The sequence below is a fragment of the Carya illinoinensis genome, chromosome 14 (genome assembly GCF_018687715.1).
Source record: "Carya illinoinensis cultivar Pawnee chromosome 14, C.illinoinensisPawnee_v1, whole genome shotgun sequence".
In the NCBI taxonomy this organism is placed as follows: domain Eukaryota; kingdom Viridiplantae; phylum Streptophyta; class Magnoliopsida; order Fagales; family Juglandaceae; genus Carya; species Carya illinoinensis.
Window position 1 is genome coordinate 23,586,155 of NC_056765.1, and position 24,334 is coordinate 23,610,488.

The 24,334-nt window shown below is 36.7% G+C and overlaps 1 protein-coding gene and 1 long non-coding RNA gene across 2 annotated transcripts; both read right to left on the bottom strand.

Annotated features, from left to right (window-relative positions):
• Positions 1–6,282: 6,282 nt before the first annotated feature.
• On the bottom strand, positions 6,283–10,209 carry LOC122293703. Its single transcript, XM_043102207.1, has 6 exons — positions 10,140–10,209; positions 9,705–9,929; positions 8,188–9,323; positions 6,874–8,097; positions 6,490–6,792; positions 6,283–6,444 (listed from the first exon to the last, which is right to left on the bottom strand). The coding sequence occupies exons 1-6, from the start codon at positions 10,207–10,209 to the stop codon at positions 6,283–6,285; spliced, it is 3,120 nt and encodes a 1,039-aa protein (XP_042958141.1).
• An 11,449-nt stretch (positions 10,210–21,658) lies between these two features.
• LOC122294931 lies at positions 21,659–23,729 on the bottom strand. Its single transcript, XR_006237804.1, has 2 exons — positions 23,483–23,729; positions 21,659–22,280 (listed from the first exon to the last, which is right to left on the bottom strand). It is a non-coding gene; the product is annotated as an uncharacterized LOC122294931 (long non-coding RNA).
• Positions 23,730–24,334: the final 605 nt, after the last annotated feature.

Consider the following 24,334-nt stretch of genomic DNA (forward strand, 5'->3'; position numbering starts at 1 on the left):
GCATATATATATTATACATGATAATTAATTGATATGCTTTTTGATCTCCAGTTTTCATATTATACATAGAAGTATGAAATAAATTAAACGAAACAACTCCGACACCTACGTACTTTCCAGCAAACCACTTCGTACATAACGATATCATCTTTTGCATGCATCTTTTGTACGCATGTGTCGATTTTGTATGCATGTATATTAATATATAAATATATATATAATGATATTAATGCAACTTATATTATAACTAGTAAATATGGTGAATAATGTTAGGTAGTATCGTATAGGCCTTTTGTTAAAAAATAGGTCCCACTAAAAAATAAAGTTTTCTTTACACTTTTTAATGCGTGGTTTACTTTCTACAAACGTTTTATGCTGTGACTTATCTATTAAGACTTATACTAATTATTTCTCAAATTTAATTGCATCACTTCCTTTTACGGAGTAGGCTTTAATCGATTGTTTGTCAGTCTAAAATAACCCAAATAATTAGCCACAGGTAAAGCCCATAAATTTGTTTACGTTATCTGAAGATGCAACTCAACGAACTGAGTGTTCGATGTGGGCTTTGTTCGGGCCATTCTCGTACAACTTACCATTCACAAATATTCAAGCTCAATAAGATCTTTAATCAAATTCTTATTGATTTTTAACGTATCATTATTTTGAAAAAAAAATCACAAATTATCTTTGAAATTGTCACTTATTTTGCAAAATGATAATAAAGTTAAATAAATGATATTTGCAGTCATGGAATACACAAATATCATGCACTCATTTTTAAAAAAAGTGAGCTAATATGGGACTACATGAAAAAATTAAATTTTTTAATAGTAAATTCCACTCTTTTTTAAAAAAAGAGCGTGACGCTTGGACAATCCATAACTATATGTAGCATTAATCACCTCCAAATTATATAAGTAATTTAATGATCCCTTGTTTAAATCCTATATATTATGGACTTCGAGATAATTGATAATTAAAAAATAAGTAATGTGCTGTATGATCTAAAAGGTTGGATCTTATTGGGAGAAGGCAAATTGCAAAAAGGAGATGTTTGAGGAGATGATCAAGGGTAATTTCTCTATTATTTCATTTTACTATCATCTTGTACGTTCAACTTATTTATGTACTATGCTTAATTGGTCGAGATACAAATGTGCTTTAATTCCAACAAATACGATTGGGATCCGTCCATGAGATAAGTGAAGATTTTATTATGAATTAAATCATATCAGGTCTAAAATAGCCCTCCTAAAATAAATCATTTGTATTTCTTCATGTCATGGTGATTCAAGTGACAAGAGGTACTACAACTAAGTTACAAGAGCTTTAGATTAGCTTTAGATCAAGTCTCATGAGAAATTCCCAGTTTTCTAGCAATTACAAGCCTATTTTTTATTTTTTCTTCCAATGATGTTCACACACACTACACACACACACACACACACACACACACAGAGAGAGAGAGAGAGAGAGAGAGAGAGAGAGAGAGAGAGAGAGAGAGAGAGAGAGAGAGAGAGAGAGAGAGAGAGAGAGAGCTTGTTTGTGTGAACTTGAAGAGTTTCCTTCATTAATTATTGGATCAACAGTTTCTGCCAGTATTAGCTTGTCCTGTCCTCCATTACTTTAGATGTTTGATGAGTTAGAATGACCTTGGTTGTTTGAAGAGTTTCCGCTCTCATAATTATCATTTGTAAGAAGTTTGAGGAGAAAAGTGTTTGTTTCCATGTTACTTGTCAAGTTATGAAGTACAAATATTAGTCGAAACTTAGAATAGAAAGAAACACTAATGTGTTGTATCTCATTTTCTAAAATCAAGAATTTAATATTGTTATTTCTTATGAATACATTTTTTATCTTGACCTTGAAAAATGATTTTTTATTTCTTCTACTAAGTGCATGTTAGGGGTTGGGTTAACATTTTTTGGATTGCGTAGTAAAGCTTTTAATTGCAGAGCTTTGCTTATTTAAAAATTATCTAGTCCATGCTTGTTTTTTGTGACGCCCCCAAATTCCGTTTGGGATCGAACGGATATTTGAAGCGTCGAGACATGCAACACAAGGTTACCTGCCCCCGTTCATGACATATAAGATGCAATGTTCCTAACATGCATATAATATTATGCAATATTCGCAGCGGATAAATTTTTTTTTCTTTAGCAATATTATATACCAAATTGAAAATATCACAAATGCTTAAAACATACTTCATACATAAAGATCCATTGAACAACTAAGATCATAACACTAGTCTAAAATGGTTATGATCCAAAAAGTACTAGAGATGCAACTCCATCGTATAAGTAGTAATTTACGTTAACTACTATATTAACATTGACGTCACATCGTCGCTCAGTCAACTATGTCTAGTTGGTCAGCTCCTGATCCTCCTTAGGTCCTGTAACAAGATCTACCATTCGAGGGGAATGGTAGTTGAGACTACCAAAGTGAGATTTGATAACAAATCTTAGTAAGTTAACAAAAAACTTCCACACAGGCTAATGATGCATGGATGACAGTGAAAGCATAAATGCATAATCAAATGCATAAGTAATTAAATCATAACTTGACGTACAATATAGCATAACTGACATAAGTTAAATTGAAACGTGAACTGAACTTGACTTGACATGAACTTAATCTGAAACTTGACTTAACATGAACTTGTTCTGAAACTTGACTTAACATGAACGTGATATGAAACTTATTCTTTAACTGCTTAAATACATACTCCACAGTTGTTGTGGCCCCATGTATTCTACGTGTCACAATTTCTGTGTCTCACGTAGTGTATGCGTCACAGTTGATGTGACCCCATACATAAGTAATCAAAGCATAACTTGATGTATGACATAGCATAACTGACATAACTTAAATTGAAACGTGAACTGAACTTGACTTGATATGAACTTGAACATGAACATAATATGTACGTGAACATAACATGACCTAACATAAACTTGATCTGAAACTTATTCTTTAACTGCTTAAATACATACTTCACAGTTGTTGTGGCCCCATGTATTCTACACGTCACAATTGTTGTGTCTCACATAGTGTATGCGTCACAATTGCTGTGACCTCATACTTCGTGTGCCTGAAACTTATTCTTTAACTGTTTAAATACATACTCCACAGTTGTTGTGGCCCCATGTATTCTACGTGTCACAATTGTTGTGTCTCACGTAGTGTATGCGTCACAATTGTTGTGACCCCATAAATAAGTAATTAAAGTATAACTGAACTTGAACTGAATTATGACAATCAAAAATGATTTCGCCAAAAGTATTTCACGTGAATTACAAAAGGAGATGCTCGGACAATCATAATGATTTCATCATGAGTATCCTAGACATAACAAACTTGAACGTAACTTGAAAGACATGACGTGCTTGAGATAAAAATATTTCGTAACGTGACATAATATGTAATAGATAATATATTTAACATGACATACTTACAACAGTGAATATTACATGACTTTACATACATATAATAGATGGCATATTTAACATGATGTACTTGCAATGTGTAGTAATAAGTGACAGAATATCGTGTAACAGATGAAAACTCATGACAGAATAAATTTTGTGTAACAGAAAAATATGTGATAACTTGGCATGGCATGTCATATATGATAACACACATACATACACTGTAGTTTATTCACTTAGCACACATACACAGTAAACTGCTAGTAAGTTAAAAGCTAACTTACATCGATCTCCGTGTTTCTTATAAAAGCTCAAGCGTGATTACAAGGAACTGTAATTAGTGATTCTAAAAGTTAGAACTAAATCATTAATAATTTGAAATATGGAAAAATACTAACTTAAGAGTAAAATTTCCATTTTACCCTCTACATGTGAGAAAATGACCATTTTACTCCTAACTTAAGGGTTTTGCATGCTAACTCCAAAAGTCACCAAAATTTACAGGCCTCATGTAAATTTTATCCTAAACTCAAATATCAATTTAGAAAAATTTAAAACTAATCACAACTATTAAAACTCCATAGGGCCGAAATTCTCATATGCTATTTCCATTGATTTTTATTTCTAACTTGTTTTGATCAACCTTTTGATCTATGACTTATAAAGATATGATCTTCAAACCAAACCATCACATGATTTAAAAATATGTCCTAAAACATATATAAGCTTCTAATTCAAGATCACATGGTTAAAAATTAACCAAAACATAAATTTAGCCAAGAACATCCACACTTTGGCCTATCCGAATATCTCTTTGCATAAAATTTCATATCTTTGAAACTAACATCAAATATCTTCAAATAATATTATAAAATGTATATAAGAGGCTTAGGATCCTCCAATAAAATTATCAAAGCCATTGGAATAGGTTTAAACCACCAAAGATTTAAACTTTCTCAAAACAGAAACTGTTTTTCCTCTTCCAGTTTCTAAGTTTCTAGATCTAAGAAAATATTTCATCAAAACCTTTAATCATACAAAAAATCCTAAACCAATAATCATATACATATGTTAACAATACTCCATAAAAATTTCGGACCAAGATCTATCTATTAGCTTGGTCAAAAACTCTAAAATACAACATATTTTCTAGAGTTTAAACAATATTTTACTAACTAAATGATTTTCAAATGGAACAAATAAGATATCCACATAAACTATACTAAAAAAGGAACAACTTGTATGAAAGAGACTTTATGATAAAACACTTAAAAAAGCTTCGAAATGGGTGTGCAAAAGAACACCTAAAAGCTGTCCGAGAGAGTGTTTAGTGTTCATTCAATGAAAGGTGTAAAGGAAGATGATTTTCATGGGGAGTGGGCTGGAGACATTTATGCACAAGATATGGAAGAGGATGAGGCTGAAGTGAGGGTTGAGTGTAGGTATTTCTTACATAATGATATCTACAAAAATCAGCTCAAGATATTTTTACCCAATAATATCTACAAAAATCAACTCAAGATATTTTTATTTAATAATATCCACAAAAATCAGCTCAAGATATTTTTACCCAATAATATCCACGAAAATCAGCTCAAGATATTTTTACCCAAAAATATCCACAAATATCAGCTCAAGATATTTTTACCCAATAATATCCACAAAAATCAACTTAAGATATTTTTACCAAAAAATATCTACAAATATCAGCCCAAGATATTTTTACCCAATAATATCCACAATTTTGAACAGACGTTTCATCCGAAAATATGAAAAAGAGTTATTATGCCATAAGACCTTAAATAACCCACCGAGTCTAATGGCACAAACCATAATACATTATGACACTTCTAACTATCTCCAATAATCAAAAATACACTTTTGATACCATAGTGAGTAATAACACTAATTATGTGGTTAGACTAAAATCTATACGATTAATAGATTCGTGAAAACTTATGGAGTCTTCACGAGATTCCTAAAACAAATAGAAATTCCACAATTGAATTTCTAGTTGGCTGTTACATTTTTACTGTATCTCTTTTAATTATTATAATTTTTAAAAATATTAAATTAAATAATTTAGTTTTTTAATTTTTAAAAAATAATATTTTATTTCATTTTTATCTATCATCTCAATTTATTATCTAAATCTTTTTTAAATGTATCTATTAAATGTATTTACTAGTATATCTTCTTCTTCTTTTATTTTTTTGTAAATATAATCTAAACAATAAAATATTAAAATTAAAATTTCAATAATTTTACTTTTAAATAAAAGATATAATTTTAATTTCTTTAAATAATGATAACGAATTATAACATATCAAAATAAGTTGACCAATTATCAATATGTTAAACATTGTATTTTAACAGACAAACTCATTTAAATTTGAACCCATTAAGACAAGTTGAAATCCATTATTATCGTATCATATTACTATTAAATTAATAGAAACCGGAAGTATGACTTTTGCCTTGATTTAAAAATGGATAATGAAATTCCTATTACTTATTTACTATTTATTATTATTATTATTATTATTATTATTTTATTTAATAATTAGAAAATTAACTAGTAATAAAATTGTATTTTTTAAAATTTTTTTCTTAATAATTAAAGACTTTAAAAATATTTAAAAGAAAATAATGAAGAAAAGGAAAAATTCAAATACACTATAGGGCAATAAAATGTTTTTTTTTTTTTTTTTTTGAAATACTGATCTCATTAACCATGAAATAAAGGAACACAACTCTCTACGGTCCAAAGTGACATAGAGTTACTAGTTTACATCATTTATCTGTGTACAATATGGAAAACACAACTTGGGCAACTTTCAACTTCTTAGACATCCTCTGCCATCTCTGTAGCTACTTTTGCAAGTTGGTGTGTTGCCATGTTTGCTTCTCTATGGACATGAGAAACTGTCCAGTTGATACTTAAATTCAGTACCCTTTTTGCATCTTCAATCAGGCACCCCTCAAAGCTCCAGTCCAGTGCTTTGCTCTACAACACATCCACCACTCGCTTAGCATCACCCTCTAAACAGACCTGTTGCAGTCCCAGGTCTCTGTTAAACACAGCTGCAACCAACAGCCCATAAGCCTCAGCATCGAAAGGAGTCCCTCTTAAAGGTCTTTGAGCTCTTACAGTGCCAACCACTTTGTCTTGGTAGTCTCTGACTATCACACATATCCTAACTCTTCCCTCCTTTGCTCTAACAGTTGCATCCCAATTGAGCTTGTAAAAATTATGCATTGGTTTGGACCACTTATGCCCTGCTGCACCAGCCTGTTTCTTTGTTCCTTGGTCTATTACAATGGATTCTCTGAAGGTGAATACCTCTTCTATGGCCTATTGATACAGTCTAGTCGGATGAGTGAATCCTTTCCCATGATAGAGCTCATTTCTTCTGGTCCAAATCCTTTTTAGTACAACTGCAGTCTCTTCTAGCTCAGCAACATCTAGATTCTCTACTAGAATGGACCAAATATAAAAAAAGAGGTCACTATGGCAGGTCATTTTCTGGACCTTTCTGCAACTTTGTTTCCACACATCCTGAGTAGCAACACAGCTCCACAAGGCATGACTTGAGGTTTCAGTGGCTTGTGTGCAGATGAAGCAACTGCTATCCGCTACAATCTTCCTTCTCTTCAGGTTTGCTAGTGTTGGTAGGGCCTCACTGCATGCTCTCCACACGAACTGTTTGACACTTGGAGTAGTCTTTAGCTTCCATATACTCTTCCACACATGCTTGACTTGTGTTCTTCTAGATGGCTCCCCCTGAAGATCAGCTTCCATTTGTCTGTGAACATGGTAACCACTTTTTACTGAGTACTGGCCATTGGTGGTGAAGTGCCAAACCATCCTATCTTCCCTAACCCCAACACTGAGGGGTATTGTTCTTACAGCTTCATACTCCTGTGCAGATAGTAGCTCCTGGATGAGAGGATATTTCCAGGTTTTTAGGTCACTGTCTATTAGATCACTTACCTGTTCACACTCACAACCCATTGGTCGAGTAGAGACTACTTTTTTTGATGGAAAAGAAGTTATCCACCAGTCCTTCCAAATGTTAATTTTGTGCCCATTGCCCACTCTCCACACGAGTCCTTCTCTTAGAACTTTCAGACCTGCACACACTCCTCTCCACGCAAAGGAAGGTCTTGACCCTAGTGTTGCATCTAACAATCCAGATTTTGAGAAGTATTTTTTTTTTAAGACCATAGCAGCTAAAGATGATGGATTCTGTAAAATCCTCCACCCTTGTTTAGCAAGTAAAGCAAAGTTGAAGCTTCTGAAATCTCTGAAACCAAGACCACCTGCCTCTTTGCTGTAGCTGAGTTGATTCCACCTGACCCATTGTATCTTTGAAGTATCCTCATTGTAGCCCCACAAAAATTTTCTTATAAGTTGGTTCAGCTTGTTTGTAATCGAGGTTGGTATCAGGAAAATCCCCATTGCATAAGTGGGAATGGCCTGTAACATTGCTTTTAAGAGGACTTCTTTCCTTGCATTTGACAAAAACTTATTCTTCCAGTTGACCATCCTAGCCCGGGTTCTATCAATGAGTATATGAAAGGTTGCCACTTTTTGCCTCCCTGCTACAGCTGGTAGTCCAAAATACTTCTCGAAATTGCTTGTTGCTTTAACACCTACCTGCTGTAAAATTTATGTCCTAACCACTGTCTGTGTATTCTTGCTGAAAAGGATTGTGGACTTTTCTTTGTTCAAGACTTGACCCAATGCCTTTCCATAAACTTCAAGGACTTTGAGGACACATGAAAGCTCCTTGGTTGTTGCTTGACAGAAGAGTATGCTATCATCTGCAAAAAACAGATGATTAACTGTGATGGGGCCTCTTCCAATAGGTGCAGGAGTGATCTGTCCAGCTTGTTCAACTTTTTTCAGAAGTGAAGTAAGGGCTTCTGCACACATGATGAAAATGTAGGGAGACACTGGATCTCCTTGTCTAAGTCCCCTTGATGGCATGAATTTCCTTTGTGGTTCTCCATTAACCAAAATAAAATAGGATGCTGAGTTAAGGCAAGATTGAATGAGCCTAATCCATCTAATTGGGAATTCCATCTTAACCATTACAGTTTCAACAAAGCTCCACTCTATCCTGTGATATGCCTTACTCATGTCAATTTTTAGTGCCATACATCCTCTTTTTCCTTTCATTCTCGAGTTCATAGAGTGTAGAACTTCATAAGCTACTAATATGTTGTCTGAGATGAGCCTACCCGGGACAAAGGCACTTTGGTTCAATGAGATAAGGTTGTGGAGAATACCTTTCATTCTGTTAGCAAGGGTTTTAGAAACAATTTTGTACAGCACATTACAAGGACTTATTGGTCTAAACTCAGCTAATTTCTTGGGGTTTTTCACTTTGGGAATAAGGGATATGTAAGTGTCATTAACATCTTGGAGGGACCTACTACAGTTGAGGACTTCGAGTGCATAAGAGTATACTTCCTCACCCACCACTTCCCAATGTTTTTGATAGAAATGAGCTGGCAAACCATCAGGTCCAGATGACCCTAATGGATTCATCTGAAACACAGCACCTCTGACTTCCTCTCGGGTGAATGGCTTTGAGAGCCAAGACTTCATATCAACTGTTAATTTTGACTCCATGGCATGCAAGCATTCATCAAAACCAGTGGGGCAAGAGGTGGAAAATAATGTGGAGAAATAACCTGTGAAAACTTCACCTATTCCTGCCTGGTTAGCAACTACTCTCCCTTGTTGATCCTCTATGCTTCTAACTGTGTTGGTTCTTCTTCTTTGAGAGGCCTGCTGATGGAAGAAGTGTGTGTTTCTGTCACCAAGTTTTAGCCAGTGTTGCTTTGCCCTCTGGCGCCACTTCACATCCTCTGCATCTAGAGATTATTCTACTCTCTTCTGGAGCTGTTGCATTTCTGTTATATGGGAGCCAGTACCATTGTTCTGAAGATGGCTTATTCTTTGTAGTGTCTCTGCATTGTGATTATGGTTTTCCTGCTGTGTTCTTTTCCTCCACTGCTGTAGGGCCTTTTGACATGTATCCAGTTTGTATCTCATTGTGCAACCTGAAGCACCTGCTGATCTGGTACCTTCCATCCATTTCCCCCTATATTATGACAGTCTTCATGTAGATTCCACGCAGTTTCATACCTGAATCCTAGACTCCACCTTTTCCTACACTGGTTTGGGGCCTATTTGTTTATGTAAAGGGGGGGAGTGGTATGATTTTACTGCTGCTAGTGCAGTACATGTTGCACCTCTGAAAAGTTCTTTCCACTCCTTGTTAGCCATAGCCTTGTCTATTCTTTCCTTGGTAAACTCCGTACCCCTTCTGTTGTTTGACCAGGTAAAGTGTTGTCCCAGGTGATGCACATCATAAAGTCCACATCTCTCAATAGCTTGTCTAAATGCTTCAATTTGGTTGTATGGTCTGCTGGATGCTCCTTGCTTTTCTTTTTGATGCAACATTTCATTGAAATCTCCTGCACATAACCAAGCCACAGATGATTGAGGCTTTAACATCTCAAGTAACTGCCAACTACTCTTTCTTTTGGCTGTCTCGGGGTGGCCATAAAACCCAGTGAATTGCCATGTTCTGTCATAGAGCTCTTCCTTAACCACTACACTAACATGCCATCTGGTATAGCTAACCACTTGGACCTGTCATGCTTCCTTCCACAACAAAGCAATACCTCCACTCATTCCCACACTTTTAACATCAAAACATCCATCCATTTTCAGAGACATCCTGACTGCCTCCATCCTTTGTTTGCTACACTTAGTTTCCACAAGAAAAACTAAGAATGAGCCCTTTTCCTTAACAAGCTTGCTAAGGATTCTAACTGACCGAGGGTTCCCAAGCCCTTGGCAGTTCTACACTAAGAGGTTCATTGTCTTTGGCAGGGCTAGAAGCCAGCCTCTGCCATTGTGTTGTTGTTCTCCTTGGGATCATTCTTCCTCTTTTGGCATTTTGGTTTAACATCACTCACTACAAGTTTTCTCTTTAGGCTACTTCTGGTTCGACATTTGAGAGGGAAATTTGTTACATCTTCCAAAGCCACCATCCCTCCGCCTTCATCTTGGTTTAAACCACCTCTAGCAAGCCTTTTCCACTTCTTTACTTGTGTTTTGTCAGTCCCCTTAACTAACTCCTTACTTGTTCTTTTGTCATTCAAGACAACTTTGACTGTTCCTCAAAGGGTAGTTAGTTCCTTGTTATTTTCATCTAAATTGTTAACTACTGCAATCTGACCACCATTAGGCCCTTCAGTTGAGATAAGGTCCAGTTCCATGCTAGAGAGGTAGGAAGTATTTTGCATCTCAAATTCGGTTTCCAGAAAGGTTACCTCGTGTATGTGTTCTGTTTCCTGAGCCCTGAGAGTTTGACTGTCCAGCTGTCTCGTGATGTGAGGTTCATCCGTATGACCTGTTACTTCCTCATTGGTTATTTTCACGCCGATATCTTGCTGCTTTTTACTAACTCCGTGGACTTTTTCCTGCCTTTCCTGTTTAGTCCCATCCTGTTTTGGAGCCAAATTTTCCTGTTTGATAGCATGGCTTTTTGGCCTAGACTTCTCCTCTACACCGTGTTCTTTGACTCCCTGCTGTTGACGATGCTGGTTACCAACCTTAGCACAGCCGTACCTACGCCCGTTGGAGATACTATTGTGCATAGGTTGAGCTCTGAGCCATGCACCAAACTGCTGGTGTTCTTGTTCAATACCTTGTTGTTCATAGCGCTGCCTTATGCAGTTCTTCCCCTTATGAAACAACGTACCACACTGAAAACAAAAACTCTGCAACCTCTCATACTTGAAGGAGATCCAGTTTTTTGGTCGTTGAAAAACAACCATTTCCCCCTTAAAAGTGGTCTGTGGAGGTTTACTGCAATCCTAACCCGTAGACATCTTCCCCATGCACGACCATCCGCCTCAACCTCCACTCTGATGACATGCCCGATGGAGGCCCCTAGTTCTTCACCTACTTCTTCTGTCATTGTGTCTAACGACAAGTTGTGAAGTTGGACCCAAAAAGGTTCATACTTGAACTTCAGACCATTGATGGACTCCGTGCCATCCAATTCTTGTAAAGTTAACAGGCTTCTATCATAAAACCAAGGTCTTCCACTCAACACTTTGTCTTTGTCTTCTCTGTTTTGAAACTCGATCAAAAAACTCTGGTCTTCGAGTTCCTTAAAGCTAACCCATCCCTCAAGCCTCCAAACTTGGGACATCGTTTCTCTAAATCCCTCACTGTTTACATTCTTCTCGGTGAGAGCTTTACCCACAATGCAGTGTTTTCCTTGTCTGCTAACATTCTTGAGATCCTCTTTTTTCACATGGAAGCATGAATTCTCATCCGTAGACAATTGTATTCTCTCCCACCGTCTCGCCAGCTCGTCTACTTCCATTCGTTCCCTCAAAGACGTTGGACAGTAACAACCGGCCACAATAACTAAAACTCACAGGGTGTGAGACTTGAAGCTTTTGGAGACCAAAAGCACTGAAGTTTTACTCTGTCTCACGAGAGAAGAGAAAACACTGGAAAGTCCGGGCAATAAAATGTTAGTAGGCAGTAAAACTACCATTATCCTTTAAAAATGATCTAATTTGTGTTTCTTCTTATTTTATCTCATTTAATTATTATAATTTTAAAAATTTTAAACTAAATCATTTAATTTTTTTAAATCTAAAAAATAAATAATATTCTAATAATATTTCATATAATTTTCAATTCTCATATCATCTCATTTTAACTCACAATTTAAATATTTGCTAAATGTGTCTATTAAATGTATTCCCTCGTATATCTTTTCTTAAAAAAAATTTTGTAAATAACTATTAATAAATTTATATTTTTTTTTATTTTTTCAAAATGGTAAAAGATGTTTAAAAAATATATTTTTTTAAAAAGTCCATTTGCACTAACTTGCATACGTTAAACCAACGTGGGATAGGATCTCAGCGAGGCCCTTGCCACTGATAATTGATATGATACATGTTGTTAACAATAGGGCTGTAAGACTATTATTCTGGACCATAAAAATCTCGGTCCGGTCCAGACTAAATGTGTATATATTTATATTTTAAATATTATTTTACATAATAATTGTATAAATTAATTATGCATTTTTCATTCAAATGATTACCATTGACCTTATTATATAATAAAATTGTTTAACATTCATTGATTTTATATAAAATAATAAACAGGTTACTTAATTTTAATTTTACTAATTTAATTAATTTTTTATTTTAATTTTTTTATTAAAAAGAAAAAAATGTTCATAAAGCTAGTTAACCACAGACCGGACGGATTACAGCCTAGTTAACCATTCTATTGCACAAACAATAATTCTTGCACCAACTTGATGAATTATATGTTTGGACCCCACCCACATTATGTTACATGATGTGCACACCATTGCGGGCCTTCAAACTTATGGGCTGCGATATATTTTCATAGTGATTGCAATTTAATTATGATCGATATTTTGGAATATTTTAGAAATTTTTGAATAGTAAGAAAATAGAATAAAAAATATCATAAATTTAAAATTATTTTAAAATATTTTCTATTTTAAAATTTATAAAATTTCTATTGATTTTTATATTTAAATAATACTTGGATAGAAAAATTTCAAAACTTTGAATAATGTTCTTTTACCCCCTGTGGGCTGATGATTTTTAATAATTTTATGGGTAATGTCCTTTGGTTGTATAGCAACGTGAATTACTTCTTTTTTATTTTTTATTTTTTGTCAGCAAGTAAATATTTCAAAGATAAACTAAAAGGTTACAATGATACAAAATTTTGTAAGATGGAAGTACCCAACAATCTTCCCAAAACAAACAAAAACAGCATTAAAATGAGAATAAAAGCGGGTTATCTCACTAAAAGATTGGCTCCAACCCAATCCCACACGAGGATGCAGCTTTAAAGTGGTTTTAACATAGTATGATAAATAGACTATAAACCTACAACTAAGAGTCATAGTTGAGAGTGGTGCATTGCATTTTGCTGATCTGGTCCAACTATAGGAAACTATCATGATCACATTGTCTTGATCAGGAGTTAAGGAAAATTGTAACATAGGATAGTAACCTGAGTCTAGGCCGAGTCATTGACGGGACAACACCGTCTGTGGCGGCGGGTGTAGAACATGCGCCACCTTAGAAGGAGAGTGGACAAGCTGATCCGAAGGATCAATGGCTGGTGAAGTTAGAGGGACCACGCGTGGCCTTAGAAGCCGCTTTAGGACGCGACTATGTGTATTAAACTCGCATGGCAGGGGCTGGGCTTGTTGTAATGCCCGTCCTTATGGTGGGTTCTTTTTCATATCTATTTTGAACTAACGAGAATTACGATTCTTTTTCAATTCATGCCAGGATACAAAAGACTCAATGTCATAAATAAAATTCATTTTTCTTAATTAAAGATTTCAGCGGAAAACATTAGATTTCATAATTAAAGTTTCAAATATAAAACATCTTGCCTAAGCTTTTGTGCTCTTCCCCTTGGGCTGTGTCTGTCCTGACTTGTTATGCTCATCTTGTGCCTGGGAGGGCACACATAAAAACTAAAATGAGTCGATGACTCGTAAGCATTACTTCATACAGTCAAAATATCATAACATAGATTTTCAATCATGCATTTCTCATTCTATACATACATATCTTACATAGCATGCATACGTCTTTCTTTTCGTTTGAAAAAGTTGCGAGTGGACAAGCTGATCCGAAGGATCAATGGCTGGTGAAGTTAGAGGGACCACGCGTGGCCCCAGAAGCCGCTTTAGGACGCGACTATGTGTATTAAACTCGCATGGCAAGGGCTGGGCTTGTTGTAACACCCGTCCTTATGGTGGGTCCTTTTTCATATCTATTTTGATAAAAACTGACAAGAATTACGATTCCTTTTCAATTCCTTTTCCATTCATGCTAGGATACAAAAAACTCCATGTCATAAATAAAATTCATTTTTCTTAATTAAAGATTTCAGCGGAAAACATTACATTTCATAATTAAAGTTTCAAATATAAAACATCTTGCCTAAGCCTTCGTGCTCTTCCCCTTGGGCTGTGTCTATGCTGACTTGTCATGCTCATCTTGTGCCTGGGAGGGCACACATAAAAACTAAAATAAGTCGATGACTCGTAAGCATTACTTCATATAGTCAAAATATCATAACATAGCTTTTCAGTCATGCATTTATCATTCCATACATACATATCTTACATAGCATGCATACGTCTTTCTTTTCGTTTGAAAAAGTTGCGAGTGGGGTTTTTCTTTAAAACATGTTTTCTTCTTTAAAACAGTTCCCCAAGCATCGCTGCCTTCATTTCTTAAAGAATCTTTTCATGCATTTATCTTTTTACGTACATTCATGCATTCATCTTTTCTTACTTACGTTCATTCATGCATTCTGTTCATCCATACTTACATATATGCATTCTTTCTTAACATGCATCCATTCATTCTTATCACTTTCATTGGCCATGTAGCACACTGTTACGCCCCGTGTGCTTGGGGTTAGCAGTCTTTTGGACCTGATTCCGCCCGTGGCCACGGGTTGGGAATCCATTCCGTCAGGGGGCAGCACTGGGTGCATGATAAAGGGTTAGAATTGCATAATTAAGTTGTTTAAATGAGTGATTTATTTTATCAAATAAAGATTGAACACTTAATTATGCATCAAATTCTAATATTGAAGTCTGGAAGTCTGCCACAAAGTGTATGGAAGTAAATCGAAGTGTTTTCTGGCTACTAATCTGCATGCATTTTCCTCTGGCCATTAATTGCTCATTATATATTTTGTTATTTTCTCTCTTCCTCTGGCCAAATAGTAAGATCATTACTACACCTCCTCTCACATAAAAGCATGATACTGAGTTTTGTGTGTAGTTTTATTTATGCTAGGTTGCTAGAAATTATAAGAAATTAATTGACTTTCACTTTTAAACTTAGTACTTGGCAAAAGATTGATCTTCCTTCACAATAATACAATACGTACATTGCATGTAGGGAGGACGGGAGAACTTCATGGCATTACATTTCATTCGGACATGCAGAACACATGCAGAACACAGTAGCAGAAAACCACATGGACAGCAGCTCACACATGCAGAACAGAACGACTCATTCGGACATGCAGAACACAGCAGCAGAAAACCACATGGACAACAGGAACACAGTAGCAGAAAACCACATGGACAGCAGGGCAGCAGAAAACCACGCTGGAAACTCACACATGACAGCAAGCATAGCATACAGACCATTCATCACATGGACAGCACATGCAGAACAGAAAAATCACATGACAAAAAGCACTCAGATCAGTTCACACATGCATGACAACAGGAACATTCGACAACATCATATGGACAGCAAAAGATCAACAGCAACACACGTGCAGCAGCCAATCACACAGCTATAAAAGGAAAGAGTTCAGCGGGAGTTCAGTAGCTTAGTTTAGGAGCTTTTAAGTTGTTTTCTTTCTTTCATTTCGTAGAGTAGCTTAGCTTAGATTTTTTTATTTTCTTTCATTTGTTTTCTTTTTTTGTTTAAGCTAAGAGTTGAGTAGTTTAGTTTGTATTTTTATTTTCTTTCTTTTGTTTTAGTTTTTGCACAGCGAGTTTATTTTTCTTGCACTTTCTTTTTTTTTTTTATTTGGCAACAGCAGTAGCTTAGCTTGGAGTTTATTACTTTTTTTCATTTTCATTCGGTGTTGCAGCAGTTTTATTTTTATTTCATTTTCATTTCAGACGGTATCTTTATTTTTATTCGGCTGCTTCTTCATTTTATTTTTCATGGTTGCTCTTCATTCTATTTTCTGCAATTTACGTTTCATTTCTTATTTTAGTATTTGTTCTCCTGCGGGAAGTGGCAACATCTTTAGGATTTATCTCATTCGGATATTTTCTCAGGTTTTGTTATGACTCAACTTAGATTTATTTTTGTAGTTAGAAACATCATGTGTAGCTAATTTCTAAAGCTTGGGTTGTGGAATGAAGCTTGATTTGTTTTGGATTCTAGATCGATGCAATATTTTGTTGATAATTGTTGATTTCACTATGTTACTAGTCGGATTTAAATTGAAAATAGATTGCGGCTCTTGCTCTTGTTTTGTTGTTGACGTAAGGCACAACAAAAGCTTGAAAATTATCAAGACTTCTCTCGATTGTTTGTTAATGTGTGTTCGGCTAGTAAAATAGAAAATCCCTTAGGAAAATATTGCAAAAACTTGAGCTTAACCTTTTTATCTTCCGTTTATCAATGCCTTGACTAGATTGTTAATCGAGAAAATTATCTAGAATCCGAAATAAAGAGAGTCTCATACCCAACCCAAGTGTTCGTTAATTTGTTTTTCTTAAGAAACTCTTATTTTAACTTCGATTATCTTTTTTTTTTCATTGCATTTGAATTTTATTTTCATCACTCATACTTGATTCATTTGTTACTCACAAATCTCCTATACGCTTTGATAACCAATTGTCCCTGTGGAATACGATTCTGGACTTATCCTTAATACAACTTGACACTTCTACACTTGGAAGCACATTTGACCACGAGTCAGTGCACTACCAGTACTACTTACCCGGCATTGCAATCTGCCCCGTCCAGTCCATTCCTTTAGTACCATTTCCATTTCAGTCCATGTGGCCCTTACATATTTTCATACATCATACATTCAGTCCGTTTATTCCTTTACAGTCCTTTCATTTCCTTTACAGTCCTTCAATCCTTTACAGTTATTACGGTTCTTCAGTTCATTAGTTTATAAAGTCATTTTAGAAAAAGTCGTCTTTCATGGCATCATTTAAAACATCATCTTTCATAAGGACATCTTTAACATACGGCCAAAGCCTCACTTTCAAAGGGACATTTTAAAACACTTTCTTCGCGTCGTTTAAAGCATGGTTTTCTTTCTTTTTCATAAAATTTGCTCTAAGAGAAGTTTCTTTAAGAGAAAATGGTTTTCTCTCTTTTTCGGTCCTTACAGTCCTTAACAGTTCTTATGTCTTTTAATGCTTCTTTTCGTTTCCTTTTGTGAACATACATACAATACGTACTACTTATAACATCCATTCACATGCATACACATACATACTTTGGGTGCGTAAAAAGGGGCTACCAAGGAAGGCTGCTACGTACTTATACTTGAAAACTTAAGTTTCATTTTCCTTTTAGATAAAAGCTTTCGTCTTCTTCTTCGTTTGTATAGAGAAAACTCTAGAAGAGTATGAACGTAATACTTACCTGGACTACATGCCATACTCATTCCATGCAGTCCATTCATGTGCGTGTCAGATAACAACCTACATGCATACACATAACCTTACGTCATCATCTATCTAATACATAAGGAACTATTCTAGAAAATAGAACTATGCCTCGCTTGAAACACTCCATCTATCCCTAGACTCTTACGTACCATTTACTATGCTAAAACCTTCGGGGTCTTATTCCTTAAAATGAACCCCTGTGATTCACCTTAGGGTTAAGACACTAAGACCTCCGTCTCATCTTTCTATTTCCACAATCCGATGCATGATTCCGACTGACAGAGTCGTGCGTCCCAACCTTAGACAACTTACCCACTACTACCTTTACGTATCCTAGCCCATATGAAATCTTCATTCCCATCCACTCAGGCTACATGAATTCAAGCCAACTCTGGGGCTATAAAACACCATGTAACTATGATCAGGATAGATTACCCATTACATATGGTAAACCTGTCTGTACACGTGTCTTGCCATGGACACATGTATCTCATCCCCTTTTATCACCTAAGAGTAACTTATAGTTCCAATAAACGCCCGCTTGTATAAACAAGCTCCAGACTCCAATACCAATTTGTTCAGACCCGGTCGATAGGACTCTTCCTACTTCCTAACCCTGTACAAGTTCATCCTAACACTTGATAGGACAGGATTGCATCCACAAATGCACCTCTGTCATGTCACGTAATTTGAGACAAATCTCGAGTCACGTCACGATACCCATCATGCTTCCGCTGCACGCTCTGATACTTTTCCACCACTTCCTTATACTCTTAGCCATAGTCAACCACAAGGTGACACCCGTCACCCCAGACTATAGGCCATATCACCACTGCTTTGGGACACTATTACATAGTTCCCGCCACTTGACAAGAGGACTGCATCCAGAAATACACCTTTGTCACCCTATGCAGCTCGAGAAATATTCCCTAATAATAGCACGATGTCTATTGTGCTTTCGCTGCACTCTCTGATACCTTTTTCACCGCTTCACACATACCTTCGGCCATAAGTCAGCCTCAAGGCAACATTCGTTACCTTGGACTATAGCCACATCACCATTGCTTCGGGACACTATTACACAGTTTCCCGATGCTACACTATACACTCCACGCTTCTTCATTACGCCATCCAACCCTTCGTGACACGTCATCTGGTGTATCACGACATAGTACAGAGTACACTCACGTGAACTCTCTTCCATCCACACTACAACAAATATCACTACGATACACGTTTCACGGTGCATCACTACGTGACATGGAGTACGTGGTACGTGTACTCCTTTCGCTACAACACTTGTTATCACGATGCACACCACACGGTGCATCGCCATACAGCACGGAGTACGCTCCACGTGCACCCCTTACATTCTACGCCACACATCACTACAGTGCATGTCACACGACGCATTGCTGCACTACACAGAGTACGTTCCACGCGTACTCTCTTCACACTTCACGCCGTAGCACCACTATGGCGTCCATCTCACGCCCGCTTCATAGCACAATCCACAATACTACACAATTAAGCCCAACACTTCACAACCACACTTCACTTCACAACTACACAACGAACTCCACAAATACTAATTACACAGTCTACAATCTAACCAATCAACTACTTTAAACGTAATAACTAGAGATAGAGGATTATACCATCAACGGGATAACATGTGCATAGCTCGCTGCTCGATCGTCACGATCAAGCGTTGGAGTAGCGTACGTGGCAGTAACACCGCGTATGGTGGCTGTCCACCACATAAAGTGGCGGTTTGGGCTGAGAATAGCTAGGCTTGGCCTTGGAAAGGCTCATGGTGGCCTCATGGTGGTTAAAGGTGGCGGAGCACGGCGGCATCATGCCGTGAACAGTGAATCCGAAATGCTAGGAGTTTGCTTGAGGTGGTGGAAGACCATAGAACTTCATGGAAAGCTAGGGAAAGGTAGAGGAAGATGTGGTGGAGCTATGGTGGCGAGGTGGTGGCCATATGGTAGCTCACGGCGGCGGATCGGCCACTTGAAGCTAGTTTCGTGCCTTGGAGAGTGAGGGAGAGTGAGAGCTGTGTACAGCTCCGTTGGCCATGGAATTTCTTGGGGGAGGTCGTGGTGATGAGAGGAACAAGGTGGTGGTGGTAAAACACCATGGGTAGCTGTGTACAACGGCGTACGGTGGTGCAACCGAATCTCTAGCTATGGAGACCCATCGGAGAAAAAGAGGGAGTTTGGAGGAAAAGAAAGACATGGGGAGGAAGCCCATGACGTGGTGAATCCATTGGTGGTGCTTGGCGGCCATTTCAGCCGAGTATGGTGGCTCAAGGAGGAGGAAAAGGCTTGAAGACCCATTTGCTTGGATGAGGAAAGAGAGAGATAGGGTGGCCGGTGTAGCTCGCCACCGGTGCAGTAGAGCTCGCCGGTGTGGGAGGTGGGGCACGACAATTGGAGGTGGCACCAGTTGGTAGTGCAAACCGAACGGCAAGGAAGAAGGACACGGGTTGGACGTGCATGGGAGAAAGAGAGAGGAAAGAGAAGATAGAAAAAGAAGAAAGGAAAAAGTGAAGGGAAAATGGTAGAGACCTGGGTATTTAACGTCAGTCCTACGCTTTGGGATCCTCAAAATGATCTAACGATGAGTTTAAATACTGATTTGAAAACACGTAAGTGTTTTATTTATAAAATAAAACACTTAGATAAAACACTGAGAAGAATTAAGATATAATATTATTTTATAAACTAAAGTTTATAAAATAATATTTCTTCATCATTATTAATTAAATAAGAGTTTTCAACACAAAGTTAAACCTCTTAATATTTTAAAACAACTAAAATATTTAATATAAGTAATTGTCCACAATTATAATATTTTCAGAGCTCATTAAAATATTAGAATTGTGCTACATTAAAAACAAGCTTATCTAATAATACTGAAAATATCTTCAATTTATATTTTCATAATATTTAAAATATCCGTAAATATTAAAATATCTATCTTACTTTGAAATTCGCTGGATAACTTTCAGAACACGCCATCGAGATACAGCACGTAGGATAAGGTTCAACACGTAGATCGAGGTTCGTCAGATAGACTGACTCTCGACACATAGAACAAAGCTCAGCACATACACCGAAGTTTGACACATGGATCGAGGCTCATAAAGAAGAAGAAGAAAGAAGGAGCGAATATTACACTTGTATCCAACGCACTGTGCAAAATCATAGTTTTTGCTATAAGCATGAAGATCGGCAGCTGTAGAGGCAGCGCGTGCATGAAGGAGGAAGCCGGGAAGCAGCAGATTGGTGAGAGACCATGCTATGGAGTGGAAACAAAATGAAATACTATGAAAAATGGACAAACGGAAAACCATATGGATAGAGCCATTGGGGCTGGCTAGGGGAGGAGGTGAGCTCCGAACACCCTCTGCCCAAGTTGCAGATGAATTGTTTTTGTCTGGGACACCACCGACGTTACGTTAGATGTCCACTTGATCGCGACTCTGCTCTAATCATGTACACGTCATCGCTGGCCTTTAAATTGTGTCATCATCAAATTATGTCATTCCAACCACCGGGATCCTTTTCTATGGAACAATCATTTGACAACCAAATTTTACAATTATCAATCATTAAGATATCAATTGTTTTTACTATTTTGTTTAATTTCTTAAATTTTCTTAAATGAATATAACTTTTCATTTAAAAATTCAGGAATTAAAAGCATCATTTTATTGATACCTTTCCAATTTCATTATCAAAGCTAGGTGGTTACACCCAAATATATTTTTAAATACAAGAAACTATTTTTTAGAATAAAATGAAGCACGTAATAAAAAAAAATGTTAAATACAAATTTTAAATAGATAAATTCTATGTAATGATGAATTTTGAAGAGTAACAAAGTAAAGTTGAATTGCTGCCAAGACTTGAAAAATATTCACACACTTTCAATTGATCATATAAAGAAATTTATACAAAATTACAGAGTTTATTCTAAGTAAGTTTCCTAGAGTTATGACTAATGGATACAAAGAAAATTCTAGATTGTACAAAGAAATTTGACAATCTTGATTCTTGGCTATTTATTTGCTTGCCGATCTTGCTAATTTACATTTACTTGATTTGAGGAATGTTCCTTTATATGCCCCCACAAGATTGAGGTGCCATCGGCCAAACCAATCTTGTTCCGTAGAGTTTCAGTTCTTTGTTGTGACAGTGCTTTGGTCAAATGATCTGCTAGCTGGTCTTGAGTGTTGACATGTTGGACATTGAGAATTCCACGTTGAACCAGATTACGAACAAAATGAAGATCAATTTGTATATATTTCATTCAGGAATGCTGTACTGGATTAAAACTGAGATATGTTGCTCCCAAATTATCACATAATAGCTTTGGTGGAGCCAAGAGTGGAAGACCAAGTTCCTTGAATAAGGATAAGAGCCACACAGTCTCTGAAGTTGCATTCGCAAGAGCTTTGTATTTGGCCTCAGTTGATAATCTTGCTACAACTCGTTGTTTCTTTGAACTCCAAAATATTGGGTTGATGCCAAGGAAGCTTATATAAGCAAAAGTGGAGGTTCGATCATCAAAATTGCCCGCCCAATCAGTATCTGAGTATGTCAAGAGATTAAAGCTGGATGTTTTTCTGATGTGAAGTCCATGAAAAATTGTTTGCTTAAAGTATCAGAGGAGCCTTTTTGCCGCTGTCCAGTGTGTGACTGTGGGCTTGTGCATAAATTGTGACAGTTTATTTATTGTAAAGGAAATGTCTGGATGAGTGAGAGACAGATATTGAAGGCCTCCTATGATACTTCGAAATTCGGTACTATCAGTAGATGAAGTGCCATCAACCAGTTTGAGAGCTGTGGTTGTAGACAATGGGGTTGAGACGTCTTTAGCTCTAGTCATGTTTGTTTTTGAAAGCAAGTCCCTAATGTACTTGTGTTGGGACAAAAAAAGACCAGATTTGGTGGAAATGACTTCCATGCCCAAAAAGAAATGAAGCTGCCCCATGTCTTTAATAGAGAATCGATTACCAAGTTTTTGAGTAATATCAACCACAAAGTGCGTATCATTGCCAGTTATCACCAAGTCATCCACATACACTAATAAATAATAGATAATGGAATCTTTACTGTAGATAAACAATGATGAGTCTGCCTTGGAGTTATGAAATCCAAGGCCAATGATTGCCAATTTAAGGGCCGAATACCAGGCCCTAGGGGCTTGCTTGAGACCATAGATGGCCTTTCGTAATCTACATACATGATTAGGTTTGAAGTTATCTTTAAAACCCGGTGGCTGAACCATGTATATTGTCTCAATCAACTCACCATGCAAGAATGCATTGTTGACACATCTAGTTGCCTCAAAGACCATCCTTGCATCACAGCTACTGTTAAGACAGTCCTAATTGTGGCCAGTTTCACAACTGGACTAAAATTTTCCTTGTAATCTAACCCTTCATGTTGGCTATACCCTTTAGCAACAAGTCTCGCTTTAAAGCGATCAACTGACCCATCTAGTTGGTGGAGGGTGCATTAGTCACAGTGGAGGAAAATATTACTACCAAGTCTTGGTGAATATTTATTGTAATCTAACCCTTCGTGTTGGTGGAGGGTGCATTAGTCACAGTGGGATTTTGTGTGAGGTGAGTGGGTGGATTTTGTGATGAACCCGAATGCAGATTCGAATTTGAAGAATTAGGGCTAGAAGAGGAAAAACTCAAAGCATGTAAATCAGAGGGAGAACAATTACCAGGAGGTGATGTGTGATGTTTAGGACTTCCTGAAGGCGCTGATGAGAGTTGCAATGGTACTGGTTCTACGATGGGTGACCCGAAAGGCATGGTAGAGACAGACGGGGAGGATGATGAAGGTTCAGGCTGTTGAGAATGAGAGAGAAGTTGATTTTCAGCAAATACAATGTGACGGGACAAATAGAGTTTTTGGGCTTGAACATCAAAGCATTTGTATGCATTCTGGGTTGTGGAATAGCCCAGGAATAGACAAGGCTTGGCTTTAGATTGAAGTTTGTTGGTATTGTAGGGCCTAGTTAGAGGAAAACATAGACAACCAAATTTCTTTAACTTAAGATAATTTGGTTTCTGGTGGAATAGGGCCTCAAACGGTGATTTGTTGTTTAATAAAGATGTGGGCTGTCGATTTATTAGATAGGCAGCAATTGAAAATGCATGCAACCAATATATTAAGGACAAGGAAGCATCGTGTAACAGAGTTAGATCAGTTTCTACCAAATGACAATGACGAAGCTCAGAGACACCATTTTGCTATGGTGTGTGGGGAGCTGTGGTGTAATGATTAATCTCATGTATTGCAAAATATTGTTTGAGAGCAATAAATTCGCCAACATTATCAGAGTAAAACTTTTGATTTTAGACTGAAATCTGGTTTCAACAAGATACTTAAATTGAGGAAAAATCATGCTAACACCAGATTTTGTTTCCATGGGATTAAACCAAATATATTTTGTAAAATACTCGATCCCCAGCTCTGATACCATGATGAATTTTGAAATTAGTAGAGTAAAGTTGTATTACTACCAAGACTTGGAAAATATTCACACACTTTCAATTGATCATATAAAGAA

Bases quoted from the DNA above. Each gene is read 5' to 3' on its own strand.
- LOC122293703 (XM_043102207.1), bottom strand. From the start codon at position 10,209: ATGGAGGCAGTCAGGATGTCTCTGAAAATGGATGGATGTTTTGATGTT. The intron at 9,930-10,139 runs GTATTGCTTTGT...GGTTATGTGCAG, and splicing joins AAGTGTGGGAATGAGTGGAG to GAGATTTCAATGAAATGTTG. The intron at 6,793-6,873 runs GTACTAAAAAGG...CTGTATCAATAG, and splicing joins AGCTAGAAGAGACTGCAGTT to GCCATAGAAGAGGTATTCAC.